This window comes from Pipistrellus hanaki, assembly GCF_964339955.1.
Source record: "Pipistrellus hanaki genome assembly, chromosome: 13".
Taxonomy (NCBI): domain Eukaryota; kingdom Metazoa; phylum Chordata; class Mammalia; order Chiroptera; family Vespertilionidae; genus Pipistrellus; species Pipistrellus hanaki.
The window spans coordinates 60,097,682-60,116,282 of NC_140515.1; the positions used below are offsets into that span (position 1 = coordinate 60,097,682).

General features: G+C 69.3%; 1 protein-coding gene across 8 annotated transcripts; it reads left to right on the top strand.

Annotated features, from left to right (window-relative positions):
- The first annotated feature begins 413 nt into the window (after nt 1-413).
- On the top strand, nt 414-17,448 carry ALS2CL (ALS2 C-terminal like). 8 transcript variants are annotated; one of them, XM_084901680.1, is made up of 28 exons: nt 414-472; nt 1,714-1,853; nt 2,734-2,791; nt 2,893-3,002; nt 3,302-4,178; nt 4,470-4,535; nt 4,953-5,118; nt 5,560-5,691; nt 6,313-6,432; nt 6,764-6,822; nt 6,947-7,013; nt 7,424-7,620; nt 7,768-7,833; nt 8,126-8,224; nt 8,311-8,472; nt 9,359-9,470; nt 10,980-11,057; nt 11,792-11,922; nt 12,112-12,285; nt 12,383-12,479; nt 12,595-12,752; nt 13,258-13,326; nt 13,897-14,070; nt 14,912-14,954; nt 15,610-15,653; nt 15,849-15,998; nt 16,633-16,729; nt 17,029-17,448. In XM_084901680.1, the coding sequence occupies exons 3-28, from the start codon at nt 2,775-2,777 to the stop codon at nt 17,131-17,133; spliced, it is 3,570 nt and encodes a 1,189-aa protein (XP_084757806.1). In that variant the 5' UTR covers nt 414-472; nt 1,714-1,853; nt 2,734-2,774; the 3' UTR covers nt 17,134-17,448. The 8 variants fall into 8 exon arrangements, 7 of the variants coding, with proteins under 7 accessions (XP_084757806.1, XP_084757807.1, XP_084757808.1 ...); XM_084901681.1 differs by lacking the exon at nt 414-472 and adding an exon at nt 971-1,368; XM_084901682.1 differs by lacking the exons at nt 414-472; nt 1,714-1,853 and adding an exon at nt 971-1,368.
- The last annotated feature ends 1,153 nt before the right edge of the window (nt 17,449-18,601 follow it).

Here is an 18,601-nt window from a genome sequence, read left to right on the forward strand (position 1 = left end):
CTGGGGGCGGAGCGCGGCACGGAGGGGCGGGGCTCAGGGGCGTTGCAAGGCGCGGAGGGGCGGGGCGGATTCAGGGTGCGTGGTGAAGCTCTAAGGGGCTGAGGGGCGGAGCGAACGTGAAGGGGCGGGGATAATGGGCGGGGCGAGGGCTCAGGGGCGGGGCTCAGGGTCGGGGCGAGGACGGAGGGGCGGGGCGCGGAAGGACAGGGCTCTGGGGCGGAGCTTGGCGCGGAGGGTCGGGGCTCAGGGGCGGGGCGGGCGCGGAGGGGCGGGGACTCAGGGGCGGGGCGGGCGAGGAGGGGCGGGGCTTGGAGCGGAGGGGCGGGGCGGGCGCGGAAGGACAGGGCACTGGGGCGGGCGGGCGCGGAGGGGCGGGGCTCAGGCGGGGCGGGCGCGGGGGGCGGGGCGGGCTGGAAGGCGTGGGGCCGCGGCCAGAACCCGCGCTCCGCTCACCGCGGGCGGCGCCGCACAGGTAAGTGCGGGTGGAGGGGGCGCCGTGCGGGCTCCCTGTCCCGCTCTCCGCGCTCCAGGTGGGACCTTCGCCTCTGCGGCCCCTCGCCCGCCGGGTCGCCGTCCCTCTACGGCCCCTCGGTCCCTGCGGCACGAGTGTGTCCGCAGGTCCCCCTGCCCCGACCTCCCTGCCCCGACCTCTGGGCCGGGTGGTCACCGCCTGTCTCCGGAGCAGCCCCTCCCCTCCTCCTGGGCCGGCGGGCCGGAGAGCGCATCGCCCGGGGCGTGGCCGGGACCTCAGCTCGCCCGAGGGCTGCCTGGAGGCAGTGGCGCCGCCTGGTGGTGCCCGCAGGGAGGGCCGGCGGGCGGGTGCCGGTGGTGGCGGGAGCCCATGTTTGGGAAAGTCCGGGACTGCGTGTGCCCGGCGGGGCGGGCAGGGCAGTGTGTGTCCGGGCTGGGGCTGGAGCGGAGCCTCTGAATCAGCATCGGGGCCGCGGGGGTGAAGGGGGCAGAGCAGGGATGCCGGGGGCGAGGCGGGTGGGACTGCGGACCGCTGTGAGGGTCAGCGCCCCTCCCAGGTCCGCTCCCTCCGCCAGCTGTCCGCCCACCGGCTGGCAGGTCCATCAGGGGCCCGGCGGCCGGGAACTGCAGCCAGCAGCACTTCCTTGCCTCCAGACCCGGACATACCACAATGGGTGCCATGACAGGGTGTGGCTGGGGGCCAGAGAGGCCTCGGTGACCTGCCCCAGAGGGACCCGCAGGGACCAGGCCAGGAATGCAGGGAGGGAGCAGGTCTGGCTGCTGGGTAACTGACACGGGGACAGGCAGCTGACTCACCTGGGCATGCCTGCACCGGCCGTTCCCAGCACTCCTCCCCTGTGAGCACCGAGGCTGCGCCGGAACTGGCCGCGTCCTCAGGTGAGTCGCCCAGCTTCTCGGAACACGGAGCTCAGGGCGCCTGGGTCTGACTCCGCGTGCGCCCTTCATACAGGTGTCTGGGCGCTCCTGCTCCTTTCAGCGCCTGTTTCCCCACATGCACACCGCGTGCAGCCCACCACGAGGGAGCCTCACACTGGGCTGGAGAGAGGGGGCCAGGGCCCTGGACCAGAGAGAGCCGGCCGGTCGGGTCAGAGAGGGAGGACGCCTGCTGGGTCCCTGGCTTGTTCAAGCTCAGCACCGCTCCTCCCTGCAGACATTCCACTCACTCACACGCACTCATGCCTGGCCTCACCCCTGCCCTTACACTCCCCTCCTCACCCCCAGGACGAAGCCCAGCACTCCTTAGCCGGGGCCACCAGCCCGGACCTCAGCCTCTCCTGCAGCCTCGCCAGCCGGGCTTACGGCAGTGTGACTCAGTTTCCCAGGGCTAGAGGTCCCTTTGGGGCCACAGGCAGCTCTGCCAGGTGAGGGAGGCTGAGGACCAGGTCCCCAAACCCAGAGCCACTCCCTCCCACCTGCTTATCCTCCTGGGGAGTAAATGTTCGGAAAGCTCTGCTCTGGTTTGAGCCCATTTCACGGAGGAGGTGACTGAGGCGCAGAGAGGAGCCAGGCTGTGGAGACGCCCCGGCATGGCCCGCTGGGCGGGGCCAGGGGGCCCAGGCAGCTGGGGTCTGGGCCATCGCTCAGGTCGGGGAGCAGAGCTGCAGAGTGAGGGGCAGAGAGCTCTCCTCCTGAGGGTGGCATTGGTGTGGGGGGGCAGCCCGGATGAGTGGGGGTAATTGGTGATCAAGACCTCCATGTGGCTGGCAAGTTGTTTACTGCAGGTCCCCGCTCACCCAGTTCCCACCTCCCGTCCTGGTCGCACCCTCCTTCCTCCACCGTTAGCCACTGTCCTCTCAGCTCAGACCCCAGCTGCCTGCCAGCTGAGGGGCAATGGCCGCCCACAAAAGGCCTTTCCATTCTTGCCGTTTCTGGAGGTTGCACCCCAGACCTCATGGCTGGCTCCGGTCCTGCCTGAGCTGACCTGGAACAACTTGCCCCTCTCCTGGGAGAGGAGGTCTTGGGCTTGCAGGGCTGAGAGAGAGAGGGGGGAGAGAGCGCGCTCCAGCTGCTTCCCCTTCCTGCCTCCCCTCCCGAGGCCTCGCCCTCCTGAAGCAGTGGCAGGAAAGGTGGGGCAGGAATGCCTGGGCCCTGGGCCACGGCTCTGAGGCACCCGCCCTGCTTTCCCCAGAACCGATGTCCTGGGGTTGTGGGCTCCCTGGGTAGGGATGAGACTCCTTTCCCCTGGGGTCGGCCGGCCATCACCAGCTGCCTCCATCACGCCTCTTGCCCCCTTCCCCCCAGGTCAGCTAGGTGGCAGCGCCAGGGAGAGGCAGAGTTGGCATATGCCCTCCTTTGCCAGGTGAGTTACCAAGGCTGGTGAGAGGGCTGAGTCCACGGGGAGGCTGTGGCCTGGCTCTGGGGCTGGGTTTGAGCCCATGCCCCTTCCTGCCCCTCCCTCAGGCAGGAGGCCACCCTCCCAGCTGAGCCTACCTGCTCGGAGGGCCCCTTACTGCAGGGCGGGACGTCCGAAGGCTGGAGCCCACCTGTCCTCAGGAGGAGCCATCAGCAGGGTGAGCCGGGTGGGGTGCCTGGGGTGTCTGGCTCCCCCCACCTTACCCTCACTGGGGAGTGCGGCTGCAGTTTGGACAGGTTCAGGCCTCGGGTTGAGGAGAGGGACAGTCCTCTCATGGCCACTGCAAGTCCCAGCCTGGAGGGCAGAGCCTCCCGGCACCACGACAGCCAACAGCTGCAGTCGTCAGCGTGAACCCGCGGTCCGCACACGTGGCCCCACGTGGCTGAGTGCCGCTGGTGCCCGCCCGGGGGCTGGTGTGGCCAGCGCCGTCCTGCTCTACCCGGTGTCCGCCGGCAGGCCCCGCGCCCGGCCGGCATGTGCAGCCCCGAGGAGGCGGCCCTGCTGCAGCAGGAGGAGGTCTTCGCCGCCACCCTGGCCCGGATCATCAGCCTCGTCCTCCAGCCCCTGCTCTCGGCCGGTGGGTCCCGCTCGCAGGGGGAGGTGGGGACACAGCGCTGGCCGGGGGCGGGATCTCTCCTGGTTGGGCCTCTGAGCTTCTGAGGGGCCCGGGGCCTGGCCCCAGCGGCTGGCTGCCCCTCAGAGGGCCCCGAGGGGCCAGGCCGGGAGCCCCACCCTCGTTCAGACCCAGCTGTGCCTGGAGATGCCGGCCCTCTTCCTCCGGGGCGCAGGCCGGACCCTCATCTCGCGGTCCCCAGGCGGCACGGGAAGCAGGTGTCCCTCCAGTGTGGGTCTCACGGAGTGGCCTGGGTGGGTGCCTTCCTGGTGGGGGCGCTGTCCGTGGCCTGCAGTCCCTGCGAAGACCAAGGGTGTTAGTGTGCCCGGAGCCCCTGGTCAGCGGAGCGGTCCTGTTCGGTGAGGAAGCCCTGGTGGTCACGCCTCAAGATGAGCCTGCTGACCCCCTGCTGAGCTCACGGGCGTGTGGGCTCCCGGTCCTGGCCCCGGTGCCCGGGGATGCGGGGCTGTGGGTGCCGCGGGCCCGCTGGGAGCTCCCTGCCCCCTCACCGTGGGGTGTGCCCCCAGAGCCCTCGGACGCCCGGGGCAGAGAGTGCCTGCGGCTCCTGCAGCAGCTGCACGGGCGCGCCCAGCGGCTGTGGGAGGTGACGGAGCGGAGCCTGCGCTCGCTGCGGGAGCGGCTGCGCCACCCGGAGGCCGTCAGGCTGGAGTCCCTGCTGCTGCTGCGCGAGGCCGACCACGTCCTGCAGGCCCACGTGGAGTAAGACGGCGAGGATGGTGGCCGGGCTGACCGGGTCAGGGCTGGGCACGGGGCTGGTGAGCCCGGATGGGGCTCGGCCGGCAGGTGCACAGGCTGGCCTTCGTGGTGCAGGCACTGTCCGCGCAGGCTCGGATACCCCAGCCTGAGGTGTTTGTTTTAGAATTGCTGGGCCCGGGGTCGCCTGTGCCCAGAGCCAGGCCACTGTCAGGCCCTCAGGGCTGCAGCCACGCAGCGGGGTCGGGGGTCCTGGAAGGCAGGGGCCGGCCTGCAGGTGCCCTGTTCTGCCTTCAGGTACATCGAGTCCTACACAAGCTGTGTGGTGGTGCAGGCCTTTCAGACGGCGGCAAAGCAGAGGAGGTGAGCTCAGTGCTGCAGGGCCTCCGGGGGGAGGGGGAGGACGGGGGGCATCTGGGAAGGAAGAGGGGGGAAGCTCTGCCCGGAGCACTGAGCGTCCAGGCCCAGGACTCAGCCTGAGCACTCCCGGCTCTGTCAGCTCCTCACTGGTCGACAGGAAGGGGGTGGCAAACCTAGCAAGCAGCTGCCAGGCCCAGAGCCAGGGGTGCCCCTGGGTCAGGGCGGGGATGCCTCCCTGGCGATGGTGCGGTCAGCACCCCCTGAGACGCGGAGCTGTTGCTGCCCCATCGCCAGGGGCCATCGGCTCCGTGCAGGGCTGGGAGAGGGCTGGGCAGGCTGGGCGCCGGGAGCGGGCTCGCCTGGGCGGGAGGCGGCGGGCGGCGCCGGATGCAGGAGTGAGGGGTGCCCGTCCTCCCTCAGGGACTACTGGCGAGGCCGGCGGAAGGCCCTGCGGCAGCTGCTGTGGGGCCTGAACGCCGTGGGCTCCATGGGCACCGCGATGGTCCAGGCCCTGCGCCAGCCGCTCGCCCACCACGTGCAGAAGCATGCACTCCTCCTGCAGAGCCTCGGCGACGCCCTCGGGGAGGTGAGTGGGGCGCGTCAGGGCTGCTCCCGGCCTGTGCCCTGTGGGAGGCCGAGCGGGGGAGACGCAGGCCCCTCTCAGGACGCTGCGGAACTCGGACCCTGGTGTGGGAAGGACCGGCCGGGCTGTGGGGACGTGGCCCTGTTCTGAGGGGGTTGGCGGGACGTGTGTTTGTCCTGGGCTCGGCTGAGGTCCTTGGCCCTGCCCCGGGGGAGCTGGCAGAGCCCCGGGGCGCAGACAAGGAATCCTGTGCCGGGGTGGGGCCCAGGCCCAGGCCCAGCTGGGGAGACCTGGAGCGGCCGGCTTCCCTGTGCGATCTGTGCGCCGGCCATGCCCGGAGGAGCTGTGGGGGAGAGGGTGCCCTGGGGGGGAGGCGCAGGCCAGAGCCGGGCAGCCCTCCTGGGCGGTTCTGAAAGGCCCTGCCTGGCTGCTCTGTCCCTGCAGGGTCACCCCGCCCGGGAGCTGGTGGTGCAGGCGGCTGCCCTCTTTGGGGACCTCCAGTCCTTCATGAAGCAGGCGCTGGACCAGGCCGAGGCCACACAGGCCCTCTGGCACAGCCTGAGCGGCCGGCTGCGGGTGAGGGGGCCCGAGGGCCGTCAGGGGCCTGCCGGGGGCTTCCCATAGGGAGTGGGCTGGTGGCTGACCGGGCAGCCATGAGGCCCCTCTGTCGGCCACGTTCCCCCAATGGCTGAGCGCCTCCTGGGCCCGGCCGAGAGCTGGATCTGGGCAAGAGGGGCCGGCTGAGCTGACCCTCTCTCCTGGGATGGCACCCCAACCTCCCAACCCGCCGTGGCACGCAGTCCCTGCAGGGGCACGTTCCTGGTGCCAGGCTTGGGGCTGAGGATAGAGACTCAGGAGAACAGGTGGGGGGTGGGGCAAGAGTTGCCAGAGGGAGGTCAGGTGAGAGGTGACAGGGGGCCATGGCAGCAGGTGGGCTGGGAGGCAAACAGTGCTTCAGAGAGCTCGTGTGGCTCCGTTGGGAGGGGCTGGGATCACCCCCGGCCTCTGCCGTCACCATCCATCCGTGCCCATGTGACCTGGGGGCCTCCAGCAGGTGTGGGGGGGTGGAGGGTGGAGGCAGGAGCAGGTGGGAGGGGGGTGGAGGGTGGAGGCAGGAGCAGGTGGGAGGGGGGTGGAGGCAGGAGTGGAGTGGCCAGCGCATGCAGGATGGGTGCCCAAGCCCTGCCCCCTCGCCAGGATGCCCTCTGCACCCCTGCTCGCCGCCTCTTGCAAGACAGCCAGGACGTCCCCGTGACGGTCACGCCGCTGCAGGCCGAGCGGGTGCTGCTCTTCGATGACATCCTCGTCCTCCTGCAGGTGGGTGGGCCACCCAGGTCTGGTTGAGGAGCCGGAAAGGGCGAAGCAGGTGGGAGTGAGGGCTCCTCCCGGGCAGCGGGACCCAGGGAGAGGGTCCCGCAGGGGCTGGGGGGGCCGAGCGGCGCCTCCAGAGCCTGATCTGTGGCTGCGGTGGAGTAGGATTTGGGCTGGGACGGGGCTGCCCTGGAGGCAGGGCAGGTGTGGGTGGTGAGGTCTGGGCTGGGCCTGCGGACCAGCAGCCGGGGACGGGGTGTGCCCCCGCAGGCTGGCGCTCGGCCCGAGGAGGTGCCATCTGGTCTGGGCTCTGCATGACCCCGTGTCCCGTTCCCAGGGCCACAGAGCCCACACCTTCGACCTGAAGCTGGTGTGGGTGGATCCCGAGCAGGACGGGTGAGCAGCTCCTCCAGCCACACTCCAGGCCTCCCTCCCTGTACCCCATGACCTGCCCGTACCCAGGCTCCGTCGGGCCCCCCCCAGCCCCTGGACACAGCCTGTCGCCTCTCCGTCCGTCTAGGCGGGCCTTTCACCTCCTCACTCCGGAAGAGGAGTTCCTCCTCGGTTCCAGGCGCCCCCAGGACCTGGTGAGTGGGGGTGAGCTGTGAGCTGGGTGTGGGGCCGGGGAGGGAGGAAGGGAGACAGGCAGGCAGGGGGGACACAGGTATACAACCTGAGGCCTCAGGGGTCAGCCTGGGATTGAGCATCAGAATGCAGTGGAGGCAGGTATTTTTCTCAGTGGAGCCAGCGCTGGGGCCTGGTGGTTTTGCCTGCCCCCACCCCCACTTCCCAACACCCCCAGACCCCCACCCCCGGGCGGGCCCTGGGACTGCCAGCGGGGAGCTCAGGTGTGGAAGGAGGGCCCTAGTGCAGCATGGAGTGGCTGGAGAGCCCTCCAGGCGGAGACGGGGTTGGAGGGCGGAGGGGGTCGTGCTGGCGCCCCCGGAAGCTGCCGAGCAGGGCTTCCAGCGCCGTGACCGGCCCGGCTCCTCCCCAGGTGCTCTGGCAGCACACGGTCACCCAGGCCGTGTGCCGGGCCCTGCGGGGGAAGAAGGACTTCGGGGTGTGGGGGGCCGGCCTGGCGTCCTGCGAGACCCCCGCCTGCCGCTCCGCGGCGCACACCTTCCTGGCAGAGGGCCGGCTCTGCCGGGCCACGTATGAGGGCGAGTGGTGCCGGGCCCGGCCCCACGGCAGGTGAGTGACGGGCTCCGGGAGGGGCGGCAGGGCCCGCACGGCCCTTCCTCGGGCAGAGCCACAGCTCTGGCTCCCGTGGTCATGGTCAGTTCTGCTGGGTGTGTGGAGGGGGGTCTGCTGGGCTGACCCCTGGCCTCCCTGTCACAGGGGAACCCTGAAGTGGCCTGACGGGAAGAACCACGTGGGCAGCTTCTGCCAGGGCCTGGAGCACGGGTGAGGCTGGGGCCAGTGTGGGAGCATGCGGGCGGGAGAAGGGTTCGAGCCACAGCGCAGCCTGGCCCTCCCTAGATTCCCAAACCCAAACGGTGCAGCTCCCGTCCCAGCACCAGCGGGAAGCGAGGCCCGGCAGCGGCTGCCGGGGTGCACAGGGAGGTTGGGTGTCCTGAGCGGGCCCCCGGAAAGAAGCACTGAGACTCCCCATCGTCTGAGAAAGGCCTGGAGGGTAGGAAGGGGCTGGGGGCCCGGCGGGCCTGTGCCAACTCCCTCCGCCCACCCACGCTGACAGCTTTGGCATCTGCCTGGTGCCCCAGGCCGCCGAGGACAAGTTCGACTGCTACAAGTGCCACTGGCGGGAAGGCAGCATGTGCGGCTATGGCATCTGTGAGTAAGTGCCGCCGGGGCGGGCGGCAGGCGGGCGGGCTCTCGGTCCAGGCTCCCCCTGGTGGTGGGACCACATGGTGATCTCTGCAGGTACAGCTCGGACGAGGTGTACAAGGGCTACTTCCAGGCGGGCCTGCGGCATGGCTTTGGGGTCCTGGAGAGCTCCTCGCAGGCCCCTTGTCCCTGCAAGTACACGGGCCACTGGGAGCGGGGCCAGCGCAGCGGCTATGGGATCCAGGAAGACGGCGCCAGGTGACGCCCGGGCCTCCGGGGGGAAGGGGGGCAGAGAAAGCCCTGAGGACCACACAACCTCAGGCACAGGCTTCCTGTCACGGGAAGTCGTCTGTTTGTCCGAGTGTCCGGTGCTCCCCTCCCCTCCCCTCCCCTCCCCTCCCCTCCCCTCCCCTTCCCTCCCCTCCCCTCCCCTCCCCTCCCCTTCCCTGGATGTCTCCGGCTCCAGAAGCTGCTCTGGCCCCTCGTGCTGTCTGGCTTGGCTTGGCCCCATGGGAGGGGCCACGACCCCTCAGGCTCTGGGGGACCCTAGACTCAGGGCCCCAGCCTGGCATCTGAGGCTCCACCTCGGACCTTGTTCCCATGGTGACACCTGGGTGCCCCCCCCCATGGACACTGAACATCCCTGTGTATCTCCTGCCAGATGCCTTCCCCAGGCAGGCTCTCTCCCCCCTCCCCTCTCTGGAGGGCCTGATGTCACCTGCCTGCGTCTGTGTTGAATGGACTCAGGCGATGTCATGCCTCCTTATCTGCCTCCACCCCCGACCCCGGCGATCACCCCCTACACATACACCAGAACACACACCAGAATACACACACACACACTAGAACACACCCCAGAATACACACACACACACACACACCAGAACACACCCCAGAATACACACACACACACTAGAACACACACCAGAATACACACACACACACTAGAATACACACACACACACACACACACACACTAGAACACACACCAGAATACACACACACACACTAGAATACACACACACACTAGAACACACACACACACACACACACACACACACACACCAGAACACACACACACACCCCAGAACACACACGTGGTACATGGAACGATTGTCATTAACGCTGGCCACCCCCTCCCCAGGGGTGAGCGCTACATTGGCATGTGGCAGGCAGACCAGCGCCACGGCCCTGGGCTCCTGGTCACCCAGGCAGGCGTCTGCTACCAGGGGACCTTCCAGGCAGACAAGATGGCGGTGAGTGGCATGACCTCGTGTGTCTGAGCTCCAGTCTCTCTGCTCCGGGGACCTCAGGCAGAGCCGAGCTGGTCAGGGTGGGGAGGAGGAAGCTGGGGTCCTGGTGCTGGCAGGATTCCAGTCCTGCACCCCCACCCCACCCCACCCCCCGCCTGGCCCTCCCGCCTGCTTCCCCACCAGCAGTCCGGTCACCTGCTCGTGGCAAAGGCTCGGAGAGGCAGTGAGAGCGAGGGCAGGGCCCTGGCGACACCAGCAGCCAAGCACCCACATTCGTGGGCCCCTAACCGGACGCCCAGCTCAGACTCGGCTCCCAGCACAATCTCGGGGATTCCCCAGTGGCCTCTGGGCCCCATCATTGTCCCTGGTGTAGGGATCACTCGCGAGAGGCTCAGGGAGGCCAGAGAACTGCCCACTGTCACATTCCGCCCGTGCCAGGGCTGGGACGCAGACCAGGGTCCTGAGCCGGCTCCCCGCACCAGCTCTCCCTCACCAGCACCCCCTCCCCGCCAGCTCTCCCCCCGCCAGCACCCCCTCCCCGCCAGCTCTCCCACCAGCACCCCCACCACCGAGCCAGCTCTCCCCCCGCCAGCACCCCCACCCCCGAGCCAGCTCTCCCCCACCAGCACCCCCTCCCTGCCAGCTCTCCCCCACCAGCACCCCCTCCCTGCCAGCTCTCCCCCACCAGCACCCCCTCCCCGCCAGCTCTCCCCCACCAGCACCCCCACCCCCGAGCCAGCTCTCCCCCACCAGCACCCCCTCCCTGCCAGCTCTCCCCCACCAGCACCCCCTCCCTGCCAGCTCTCCCCCACCAGCACCCCCTCCCCGCCAGCTCTCCCCCATCAGCACCCCCTCCCCCGAGCCAGCTCTCCCCCACCAGCACCCCCGAGCCAGCTCTCCCACCAGCACCCCCACCCCCGAGCCAGCTCACCCACCAGCACCCCCACCCCCACCCCCAAGCCAGCTTTCCCCCAGCAGCGCGCGTGCACACACACACACACACACACACACACACCCCGCCAGCTCCCCCCACCAGCGCCCCCCAGCGCTGTGGCTGTTGTGTGTTGTCTGCTCATGCTGCCCCTTGTTCTGAGAGGACTGAGGAGGGGAAGACGAGCAGAAACAAGAGCAGAAACAGCGTCCCGTTCGCTACGGCTCCCGGGGTCCATCCCACCGTCCCTCTCTGAGCCCGTGCAGGAAGTGGGGTGGTTCTTACTACTTCCTGAGCCGGGGGCAGGTGGGGGCTCCCTGGAGGCTTCCTGAGGGGTCCTGGGGGGCGGAGGGAGCCCGCCCAGGAGGTGTACAGGGCGACGGGGTGCGGTCCGGGGGCTCAGCCGCCGGGGGCTCAGCCGCCAGGGGCTGGCGTCCCACCCAGCACAGTCCCAGGAGGTGTGGCCGGGTCAGGACCTGCTCCCCACGAATCAGTGCCACTCCCTTTCCTATGCCTCCCCCGCCGCCCCATGTCTCTGGCCCTCCTGAACCCACCGACCTCTTACTGGCTTCCCTCCCTAGGGCCCAGGGACCCTCCTCTCTGAAGACGACTCCTTGTATGAGGGCACCTTCACCAGGGACCTGACCCTCCTGGGGAAGGTGAGGCCCGCCCCCCCCCCCCCCCACCACCACCACCAAGGCCAAGGCCAAGGCCAGGACTGGAACCTGAGCCTCCCCCTGGGGTGGGGCTGGGCTGGGCATGGGGGAGCAGGAGGAAGTGCCTCCCCAATCTGGGCACCGGGGCCCTCCTGCGGGTGATGTGGTCCTGGGGAGTCGGAAGGGGTGGGCCATGCGGGTGCCCGGCGGCCCCGCACATCTCCCTGTTGGGATACGCCCACCACCAGCATCGCCGGTGCCTGGGGCAGGCGCCCGGCTCTTCCTGCCCCGCTGACCCAGGAGGAGGCAGTGTGTCCTGATGGCCCTTTGAAGGTGGGGCTGTTTGATTTTTGTTTTGACGGCATTTGATCAGCCGGGGCCAGGAGTGCTAGGAATGGAACAGCCCAGACCCCTGCCCACCTCTGGGCTCTCCCACCCCGCCCACAGCTGTGGTGCTCCTCCTGAGCCGAGTCCCTCCTCCCCAGCTCCTGTCTCCTACCTCAGAGGTGCCCCCTGGGGAAGGGCAGGGCTCGGGGTGGGGAGATGCTGTGTGGGGAGCTGCTGGGGATGGGGCACCGGGAGCCCCTGGGGGCAGGTTAAATGGTGGAGGGAAGCCACCCTCGGTCCCTCCCCTCTGTGGCAGGGGATGGACAGGCATGAGGCCTCTCCTGATTGGATGGAAGGGCACCTGGACAGACAGCGTAGACAGACGTCCCTGCTTCCCTCTCCGCTTCCAGGGCAAGGTCACCTTCCCCAACGGCTACACCCTGGAGGGTTCCTTTGGCAGCGTGGCCCGCAGGGGGCTGTACACACAGGGTGTGCTGGACACGGCCGCCCCCCTGCCCGACCCGAGCAGCACCTGCCGGAGGTGAGCCTCACCGTCCTTCCTCGGCCTCCTTTCTCCTGCTGGAGCCCTGGAGGGAGCCCCGTGTGTGCCCCAATCCATGCCCCTTCCTGGCCTTGACTCTGGGCCAGGCGGAAATCCCCACTCCCCTGGGGCCTGGACAGGGGCCTGCCACCACAGCTCCCTTTCTCCCCGCCCCACGTTCCCTCACAGGCAGCTGGGCCTGGGCGCCTTCCCTGCGGAGGGCCGCTGGCAGGGCGTCGTCGGCCCCTTCCGGGACTTTGTGCGTGCCGGCTGCCCCGGGGACCTGCAGGAGGCGCTGCTGGGCTTCCACGTGCAGAGCCTGCGGGAGCTGCGCGAATCCCAGGAGTACCTGTGCTGCGAGAGGTGAGCCGGCACCTGTGCCCGCACCGCGGGGACCCCAGGCTTCCTGGAGGGGAGTCTGGGCTGGGGGTGGCTGAGGGACATGTGCTTGGCGCCTCAGGACCCTGCTGGACGACAGTGTGGGCAGGATGGAGGACATCCTGGAGGAGGTGGCACGGCACCGGGAGCCCGAGGCCCTGCAGCAGTGTCTCCGGAAGGTGAGGCCTGGGGCCACCCGAGGGGCCAGGTGTGGCTCCTCCTCCTCGGAGTGCCTCGGTGTGCCCGGGATGAGATGGGCTCCAGGCCCGGCCCAGCATCTCTCTGCACCCGCAGGCCCTGGGCAGCCCGCTGCACCCCCTGGGGAAGCTGCTGCGGACGCTGATGCTGACCTTCCAGGCCACGTTCGCGGGCTTCGGGGCCAACAAGCACCTGCAGGCGCTGGCCCAGGAGGAGGTGAAGCAGCACGCCCGGGAGCTCTGGGCCGCCTACAGGTGAGCCCAGGGCACACGTGGGCAGCCGCTGCCCCGCGGCCGGGGAGTGGGCTCAGCCCTTTCCTGGCATCGGCTGTGCTGGACCCAGGCCGGCCGTGGTGCTTCCCCCTGAGTCTGGGGGGAGATGGAACCAGGGGGTGGGCTGGTCAGTGTGCAGCTGGGGAGCAGAGGATGGGGAGATGATGGCCAGGCCCGATCAGGCCCTGAGCTGACCCCTGACCCCAGGGGAACTCTGACCCCACTGAAGGCTAAGCCTGACCCTAGATTAGGGCCGCCTGTCCAGTCCTGGCTGAGCTGCACCCCAAGAATCATCACTGAGGGGCCAGGACTCGGCCGGGCAGCCCGTCCTCCCAGGCTCCTCCCCCTGAGGTCCGGGAGGCTGTGTCCCAGGTCTGGGGTGGAGCCACGGCCCTTGGTGACGGGCCGGCGCGCTGGTCCATGGGAGGCGCTGAGGAGGAGAAGACGGGCCGCCCCCTCCCACACTCCCCCTTCTCGCTGGCTGCAGGGGGCTGCTGCAGGTTGCCTTAGAGCGCAAGGGCGAGGCCCCGGCGGAAGAGGAAGACGCAGAGACAAGGTGGCTGCCCAGGCCCCTCGGGGTCTGTGAGTCCTGTCTAACCTTCCCCCCCCCCCCGCCCCCAGGCCTAGGGAGGCCCCACACCTCGACTTCCGGGCCCCTGGGGGAAGGGATGCTTCTGGGAAGTCGGGGGAGTGAAGCTAGGACCCAGCGTTGTTCAGAGAGCATTCAAGGGTCAGAGGACCCACGATCAGTTCCATGACCCAAGCCCTCGGTCCGGGGCAGGCGCAGGCAGTGCCCCAAATTCCTCTCTGTCTGAATGTGTGACCCAGCCCCAGCAGGAAGGCCCGTCCGGGGGCCGTGAGGGCTCTGCTGCCGTCCCCGTCCACCCGGGGCTCGGTTGCTCCAGTGAAATGGGATTAAACCCGCTCCGCCTGCCACGCCGGCTGCAGGCGCAGGAGAAGCAGGAGGCAGAGCATCGGCCGTGCTGGCGGAGCACAGCTGGTGGAGGGTCCTCGGACGGGAGGAGGCTGTGGCGGGACACTGTGGTGGATGGGCTCGGAGGGCAGCTGCAGCAGTGACCCCACCCGCCCTCCCGATGACCCCATCTGCCCCGGTCGCTGTCCCCAGGAGCCGGCAGGTGCACGGGCTGGTGCTGCCCCTGGTGCTGCCCAGCTTCTACTCGGAGCTCTTCACGCTCTACCTGCTGCTGCACGAGCCCGAGGACGGCCTGTACGGCCGGGGCGTCGCCAGCCTGGGCCTCTTCCCGGACACCCAGCTCCTGGAGCTGCTGGATGTGCAGAAGTAAGCTCCCGCGAGGCACGGGCACGTGGCCGTTAGCGAAGACGGGGCGTATTGGCGTGCGTCCACGTTCTGGGTGAGGCGGGCGGTCTGGCTCGGACGTGGCTGGTCCGGTGCTCTCTGCGTGGGGTAGGGAGGCAGCGTCTCTGTGCTGGTCTGTCTCTGGGTCCCCCGTGGTGACGGGTCTGGCTTCTGCCCCTCACGGTTTAACCTTGCCGGGCTCAGTCTCCTCACTGTCCCCACAAGGAGCTGGGTCCCCTGCCCAGCAGCCCCCCCAGCGCCCCCTAGTCCCTCACTGGCTTGGCCTGGGCCTGGAGTGCTCCCCGAATGCTGGCTGACCCAGAGCGGCCAGGCCACCTCGGGGTCTGCATTGGGGTGGGCAAGTGCACCTGCTCCTTCTCTTGGACTGAGAGCAGGGGAAGGGAGATCCTCAAGGGGAAACCGAGCAGGGCTCCCTCTACCCACAACACCCTTCTCCTCAGCACCCCCCCGACCATGGATCCTGCGAGGGATGAGGGCCTGGCCTTTGTCACTCAGGGAGGGTGCCCCCAAGCCTGTCTTCCCGTGGGGAATATTTCCTGCATCTGACCAGTCACAGTCCAGAGACCAGGTGCCACCGGCTTCCCAGGTGTCTCTCCTCCACACCCCCAGCTGCCACATCGCCTTCATGCTGGGGCCAGAGGGAGGTCTCCAGGAATCCTCCCAGCCTCTTCCTGCCCTGGGCTGCACACACATGCCCTAGGCTGCACGCGGTCCTGCTGGGGGACACAGGGAACTGCCCTCGGACCTCGGACCCTGCCCCCTCCCCTTGGCAAAGCGTCCTGTTGCACTTCTTACATTTCAGGCACCTGTGGCCCCTCAAGAACCTCATGCTGATGACCCATCAGGTGAGAGAGCAGGCCTTGTACCTGCCCGGGGGAGGCCTGCACCCTGAGCTTAACCCCACATTCGCGCCAGCTTCCCCCTCCTGCCTCGGTTGCTGGTCAGAGGCTGCAGAGGCCCAGGAGGGGACGCCAGGCTTCCGCGTGGCTCTGACCGCCGTGGGGGTGAGGGGGCAGCTGGTGGCCCACAGTGGCCAGGCTCCGCATCTCCTGGTTCTGTTGCCGGCCCGGTGCTGAGCTCTGTTCCTGTGTCCTCGTCGGCTGCAGGGTGGGCTGCGGGGAAGTGGCTGCCCCTCCCCAGGCAGCAGCCTCTGAAAACCTGTTAGGAAAGCAGGTTCTCGGGCCCCTAAGACCACGGGTCGGAAACGCAGGGGATCAGGAATTGGGGCTGAGAGCTACGGACAGGCCATCAGAACTGGCGCAGCTGTGGCCGTGGCTGTTCTGATTATTATCTTTACCCATTTTGATCCAACCTCCTGCCAACCATGCTCCCATTTTATAGCTGAGTAAATGGAGGCCACAGCAGAGCTGTCCCGTGCTCTCTGCCCTCTGGGCAGGGCTGTGCTGCAGCCACTGATGGGGATGGGCGGGTGGCCGGGAGGGGCTGCGACGGAGCTGGGGGGCTGGGGCCTCACCAGCTGCTCCCCCCCCACCCCCCCAGAGACACTCCCTGGTGTCGGCCACCGAGTGTCTGCAGAAGATCGTGTGAGTCTGGGGCTCGGGCAGGGTGGGGGAGGCGGGCGTGGAGGCTCGAGAGGACTGAGCCGGTTGTGGGGGGAGGTGGGCGTGGGGGAGGCAGGCATGGAGGGGTGGGGGGCCCGTGGGGACTGAGCCGGGCGTGGGGGGAGGCGGGCATGGGGGGCCGTGGGGACTGAGCCGGGCGTGGGTCCGTGTCGGCAGCACTACCGTGGACGCCCAGGAGAAGCTGGAGGCGCTGGAGAGGACGTATGAGGAGATCGAGGCCACGGTGTCCTGGGTGCTGGGCCAGGAGCACAAGCTGCCCATGGACGACCTGCTGCCCCTGCTGGTCTACGTGGTGGTGCACGCCCGGTGAGCCGCTGGCTGAGTGGGTCCCTCCCCCGGCTAACCCCACCCCACCCCACCCCACCCCTCCTACCCCCTCCAGCCACCCTTCCCACCCCCCTCCCTCGGCTAACCCCACCCCACCCCAACCCTCCTACCCCCTCCAGCCACCCTTCCCACCCCCCTTCCCTGGCTAACCCCACCCCACCCCACCCCACCTACCCCCTCCAGCCACCCTTCCCACCCCCCACCCCCGGCTAACCCCACCCCACCCCCCTTCCCTGGCTAACCCCACCCCACCCGTCCTACCCCCTCCAGCCACCCTTCCCACCCCCCACCCCCGGCTAACCCCACCCCACCCCCCTTCCCTGGCTAACCCCACCCCACCCGTCCTACCCCCTCCAGCCACCCTCCCCACCCCCACCCACCACCCTTCCCGACATTGAACAGCAGCTGTGGACGTCACTGCTTTTCTTGGTATCTCAGTGCCGACGGGCACGCTGGGCCACAGAGAAGCGGGTCCCAGGGCGCCGCCTGGTCCCATGGGCATCAGAGCAGAGCAGGGGCCTCGCCCAGGTGCCCAGCCTCCCAGGCCCCCCTCCCGCGCCGAGGGCCTGTCCCCGGCGGCCCCTTCTCCCTCTCACCGCGGGCCGTTCTCCAGAATCCAGCACCTGGGCGCCGAGATCCACCTGACCCGGGACATGATGGACCCCAGCCACGCGGGCGGCCGCTATGACTTCCTGCTCACGGCCCTGGAGGTGAGCACAGAGCTGCCCGGCCGCTGGGCAGCCCCCTCCCTGCCCTGTGCCTCCCCACAGGGACTCCCAGAGCCGGGCCTGCCTGTGAAAGGGGGGGACAGCACGTGCCTCCCAGCCCAGCACCCGGGCGCGGGTGTGGCCCAGCGGCAGCCCCGGCACGGGGGAGGGGCCGTGGTGAGGGCCCGGTGGAGACGTGGTGCAGGCACGGGTGGGGGTGCACCTGGTAACCGCCCCAAACCGGGCAGTGGCCGGAAGCAGGCAGGACAGCAGCCTCCCCTCCCTGCCTCCCCTTCTTCCAGTCCTGTTACCAGCACATCCAGAGGGACGGCCGGCTGGCCTCCACGGCCCACCTGCCGGGACTCCAGGGGGCCCTGGCCGCTCCGCCCGCCCTGGGCCAGCCATAGCGATGAGCAGGCCGCGTGGACTCCAGGCGGCCAGCAGAGGGCAGCAGGGGCCCTGCAGGTGGTGCTCTCGGAGTTTCTCGCAGGGAGCGTGCCACAGCCCCGACCGGGATCGGTGAGGGGTGACCGGTGTGGCCCCAGTGCCGTGGTTCCTTCCTCTGCCACGGGACCAGTCTCCAGCGACCTTCACCGGCAGTGGCTCGCAGGCTGGGGGGCGGAGCCACTGGCTTCTCCTTGCCTGAGCCTTGCTTTCAAGTCCTTGAGCCTCAATGTTGCCATCTGTAAAATGGACTTGTCTGTAAAGGGCCTTTCATCTGTCCTGCTGCTGGAGTCCTTCCCGGAGTCCTGGGCTGGACCCGGGATTCTCACGTCACCGTCTGTGTCCTCAGTTTCCCCTTTCCTTGGAAGAGCTCCTGGTGACCCCTCCGGTGACCCCTCCGGTGACCCCTCCGTCTACCAGCCTTTTCCCATGAGTGGCTCCTGGGACCTGACTCCTTTTGGACTCCGCCAGTGAAGACGGGAGGGGTGGTTTGTGCAGCTGCCGGGCCCCCTGCGCCCTTCCCTGGACGGAAGCAGGTGTCGGCTCTGAGGAACCACCGGGAGCCTCGGGCCGGGGAGGGGGCCCGGGGCACGCACAGACACTCAGATTGGGGCGGCAGCAAGAGACTCGGCCCCCTGTGCTGCCACCTGCGGAGGAAGGAGGGCGGCTGTCTCTAAGTGGGGTCGCCACATGCAGGGTCGGAGGTCCCTGGAAGGGGCTGAACTGAGGACGAGGGAGGCTGCCCAGCGTGCTGTGGGCATTCATGCTTACCCAGGACTAGGGCACTGACCCGTGTGCTCGCCCTCTCCCAGCCAGATCTCCGCCTGGACCAGGGCCAGCGGGCGGGCAAGCCCTGCACCTCCCAGCCTGCCGCCTCCCGCTGCCTCTGCCTCTGGGAGAGGGCCCCAAGGAGCTGGGGGACCGGACTCAGGGATGGGCCCGAGGAGCTCAGGGAGGAGCTCAGGGACGGGGCCCTGGAGGAGCTGGGGGAGGAGCTCAGGGGGGAGCTCAGGGAGAAGCTGGAGGAGGAGCTCAGGGAGGAGCTGGGGGAGGAGCTCAGGGAGAAGCTGGAGGAGGAGCTCAGGGAGGAGCTGGGGGAGGAGCTCAGGGAGGAGCTGGGGGAGGAGCTGGGGGAGGAGCTCAGGGAGGAGTTGGGGGAGGAGTTCAGGGAGGAGCTGGGGGAGGAGTTCAGGGAGGAGCTGGGGGAGGAGCTCAGGGAGGAGCTGGGGGAGGAGCTCAGGGAGGAGCTGGGGGAGGAGCTCAGGGAGGAGCTCAGGGAGGAGCTGGGGGAGGAGCTGGGGGAGGAGCTGGGGGAGGAGCTCAGGGAGGAGCTGGGGGAGGAGTTCAGGGAGGAGCTGGGGGAGGAGTTCAGGGAGGAGCTGGGGGAGGAGCTCAGGGAGAAGCTGGAGGAGGAGCTCAGGGAGGAGCTGG

Coding starts and splice junctions, on each gene's coding strand:
- ALS2CL (XM_084901680.1), top strand. Junction 13,327..13,896: donor GAGGAAGACGCAGAGACAAG/GTGGCTGCCCAG, acceptor CGCTGTCCCCAG/GAGCCGGCAGGTGCACGGGC. Junction 14,955..15,609: donor TCATGCTGATGACCCATCAG/GTGAGAGAGCAG, acceptor CCACCCCCCCAG/AGACACTCCCTGGTGTCGGC.